Below are 3,782 nucleotides of genomic sequence, written 5' to 3'. Positions count from 1 at the left end.
TTTTTCGGTGAAAGCGCTTTTGTTAGTGTGTTCGGTGATTGTGGATTCGAACTATTGAAATTTCGTTCAATACTCTTAGATCCATATATATATATATATATATATATATATATATATATATATATATATATATATACACACACATACACATACATATAATGATAGAAACATAGGGCGGCCATGGTGGTGCACCAGTTAGCGTTGTCTCCTCACAGCAAGAGGTTCTCTGGTTCGATTTCGGCTGGGGAACTTCTGTGCAGAGTCTGTATGTCCTTCCTGTGGTCGCGTGGGTTTCCTCCAGGTGCTCCGATTTCCCCCCACATCCCAAAGACATGCAGTAGGTGGATTGGACACTATAAATTGGCCCTAGGTGTGAGTGTGTGCGTGTGTATGCCTTCTGTGGAAGGTTCGGTGCTGGGCTGACAACTCGACACCATAAAACTCCACTGCCAATCATGAGCGGATAGATGATCCGTTGTGGCGACCCCTAACCGGGAAAAGCCAAAAGAAGAAGTAGATATAATCGAAACACAGTAATATCTAAACATTTAATATTGAGAAAAAAATCTAAACTCACAAATATCGACAAAATTTGTTAAACTAAGGAAAGAGTTTTACCCTTTCCCTCACTGTTGTGCGACCTTGTAGTTGTATCTTTTGGCTTTTCCCGGTTAGGGGTCGCCACAGTGGAACTCCGGTCCGCTAATGATTGGAAGTAGATTTTTACGTACTGACTTGCCAGGCCTGATGCACAACCTTTAACGAAGGTATGCCCATTCACGCATGTCTCCACACAAAAGGCGCTTTAGCTGAGAATCGAACAGGATAACATCTTACTGTGAGCTGACAATGCTACCGTAGCGGGTATGAGGGGCTGCAACACAAAAATGTCAAAAAATCTAACCACATCCAAAACTGATGGTTTTGCAGGGGAGAGGCAAGCCCCCCCACATGCACCCCTACACACACGCATCCCACCCCCTGCTAATTATATACACCAACTCCGAGTTTGCAGTTCGGAATTATAAATCTTTCTTTAGTTATAAATTTAATTTTGTTAATATTTTTATACTTGGGTGTGTTTGAGTTTAGATCTTTTTTGCTGATTTTAAGTGTTTAATTATTAGTGAGTTTAGATTATTTGAAATTGACTGAGATATTCTATACACACACACATATATATATATATATATATATATATATATATATATATATATATATATATATATATATATATGTGTGTGTGTTTCCATGCATGTGATGAAATGCTCAGTTGTTTGAACTGACTGAGCTGTAGCACAAACTAATGAATAAGCAAGTTGGTTACACCATGCTGTGTTTTTTTAGGAGATCATTTTAAGAACGGAGTGTGAATTTGCTCTTCCCTCATTTTTATACATACTCAGTTCTAAATTACACAAGGTTACAGGAGTGTGGGGGACAGAGCCCCATATTGTGCGATGCATGGGTTTTGTCCTCCCCCTCCAGTAAAGTGGTTTTTAGAGTAGCAGAGGTGAAGTTGTTACACTTGGTGTGTTGATGTTCAGTCTTCTTTTTTATTTAATAATTTGAGCTTGCACAGTACATTCATATATTTTCCCTTCTGTAAGGAACAGGAGAGAGAAGAATTTGGTATATACTTTTACTACTGACACAGTTGCCAATATGTAGTCTTAGAAGTAGAAGTTGAAGCAGAAACTTTGAGAGGGTCCTGTCACCATCTGACAGTGGATATCATTTAAGTGAAGTACTCCAGCTGCAAAAACTCTGTCTTCAGAAGCTACTGTTAAGTCTTACAGATTAGTGAAATGTGTGTAAAATACATTACAGTTACCATTATGGAAATAGTACAACTCTGCATGGATAGTGCTAGTTGCTGCAGATGATGCTAGTGAGTACTATAGGAGAACTGTGTCTTGAACAGTGGTTTGTCAGAAATGAATTTGGGAAGAATTGCATTGCTTTGGTGCTCTGTCCCAAGTTAGATGCATTGAAAGCATCCGTATTTATGTGGTCATTTTAGATATACTTCTGTACAACTGTTCAATGTCCGTCAATACATGTATTGATTTTTTAAAATGTTTCACCTTCTACTCTTTTTTTGCAGCAAATCCATTTGCAGAAGACCCAAGCCAGCTACCTCCCAGAGATGCATCTTCCCCTCAAGGATATCGCGGCTTTGGTCAGTACCAGTAGTTTATGTGATTAACTTTATGAGCCAAGCACCAACTAATAATTCAAACTGCAGATACAGAACTTTGGCTTTCCTGATGCAGAATTTTATAAAACTTTCTTTTTTATTGTCAAAGAAGATGAAGTCCATACCACCATCAGTGTCTGAAATCGTTCTCGGTTTGCATCTCGCCATTTTTTCATTGCTCACCAAGAAGTCTCTTGTGAAATTCTGAGTATGGACGAACAGAGCTCATCACAAAATGGATAGTTCTTTCACTTCTGCAGATTCGTCTTCAGTACCTCCTAATAGCACTGCACAAGATGCATCATCGCTGGTCACAGATGACTGTGCACTTGCTGTATAGGTTTTATTTATAACTTTCATATAAGACAGTTGGTTACTGAGATGCGTGTTGAATTAAACTGGTGGTAATGGCCACTGTGGGTAGTGAAGAGAATTTAACATATTGAATATCTTAACTTCGTGGCTACCTCAGTATAATTTTGGTGGTTGTATTCTGGAATTCATTTACTCATGTATGCCCTTCTGTTATTAAAATAAAATTGAAGTATCTTTATTGTACACATTTATGAATTCTTACAATTGTACTATGATGCATCTTTTTTGGTTTCTACTGAAGTACACTCATAACTGATCAGTTTTCGGTAAAATAAAATTGAGGTTATTTTAGAGAAGTTTTTCCCCTTATGCACTATAATGAAGTATTTGTCTTGTCATTTTTACATATTCAGAGCTCATACTGTTAACCAAGGGCAATTTGTTTTGTTTTTGCTTGTAATACCTGTGTAAAGCATGGCATCTTAGTCTTCGTTTGACATTCAATTCTCCATTGTCTAGTTTAGGAAATGCAACAACCCCTGAACAGAACAATAGTGCATGTTTGTATGTAGGTGTTAAAGTGCCATAGTCTTGCTGCACTTGGAGGTAGGTTAGGAGTGTTGATTTTTTTTTTTTCCCAGTTTCTGGTTCTGGTTTTCTATAGCAGAGAGACAGGCAGACAGAAACTGCTTCTAATAGTGTATTTTTTAGGTTCTCTGTGTCTGTTACTATAAACACTGTCATAGCTGTTAATCATTTCTGAAGGAAATATTTTGATTATAAGTTAGACGCAGACAAGCTGCTCAACATCTGGTTTGATCATTTTTACATGGGGATATGCTTAGGACCAGCCATCTTGAAGTCTTGAGCCATGGCCGCTAAGGGAAACCCAACTCCATCCTTAACTCATTAACCCCGAGTACCTTCTCATGGCGTCTCTGTGCTTAACACCGAGCGTGCCATGAGAAGATAGGAATTGCATTATGTTAACCCCGAGTGCCTTCTCCCAGCCCAGTTAACTTTGTAGTCTGATAGTAACTCCAATGTTGAAAATTAAGTTGAAAAAGTAACTGAACTCTGTCAGTTACCTTGTCAGCTTAATTTTCAGCATAGAGTTACGTGGTGGTTATATTCGAGTTTTCGGAGAAAATCGGCTTGCAAGTCACTCTGTGCTTTCTTGTCATAGCAAGCCGATTTTCTATACAAGCAAGCTGTTCTGTCCAATCACAGTCCACATAACTCCTCCACCCCCTGATATAAAATCCTT

The 3,782-nt window shown here is 38.4% G+C and overlaps 1 protein-coding gene across 1 annotated transcript in view; it reads left to right on the top strand.

Annotated features, from left to right (window-relative positions):
- The window catches only part of LOC122808357 (mitochondrial import inner membrane translocase subunit Tim17-B-like), a 269,238-nt gene extending 266,480 nt beyond the window's left edge, over nt 1-2,758 (top strand). Inside the window, exon 6 of the mRNA XM_044079323.1 lies at nt 2,108-2,758. Coding sequence (XP_043935258.1) covers nt 2,108-2,196 — 89 coding nt within the window. The 3' untranslated portion in view covers nt 2,197-2,758. The remainder of the gene's footprint in view (nt 1-2,107) is intronic.
- The last annotated feature ends 1,024 nt before the right edge of the window (nt 2,759-3,782 follow it).

The sequence above is a fragment of the Protopterus annectens genome, chromosome 8.part0 (genome assembly GCF_019279795.1).
Source record: "Protopterus annectens isolate FY-2018-M chromosome 8.part0, PAN1.0, whole genome shotgun sequence".
Lineage (NCBI taxonomy): Eukaryota > Metazoa > Chordata > Ceratodontiformes > Protopteridae > Protopterus > Protopterus annectens.
This window is presented reverse-complemented; position numbering and strand designations above follow the sequence as displayed.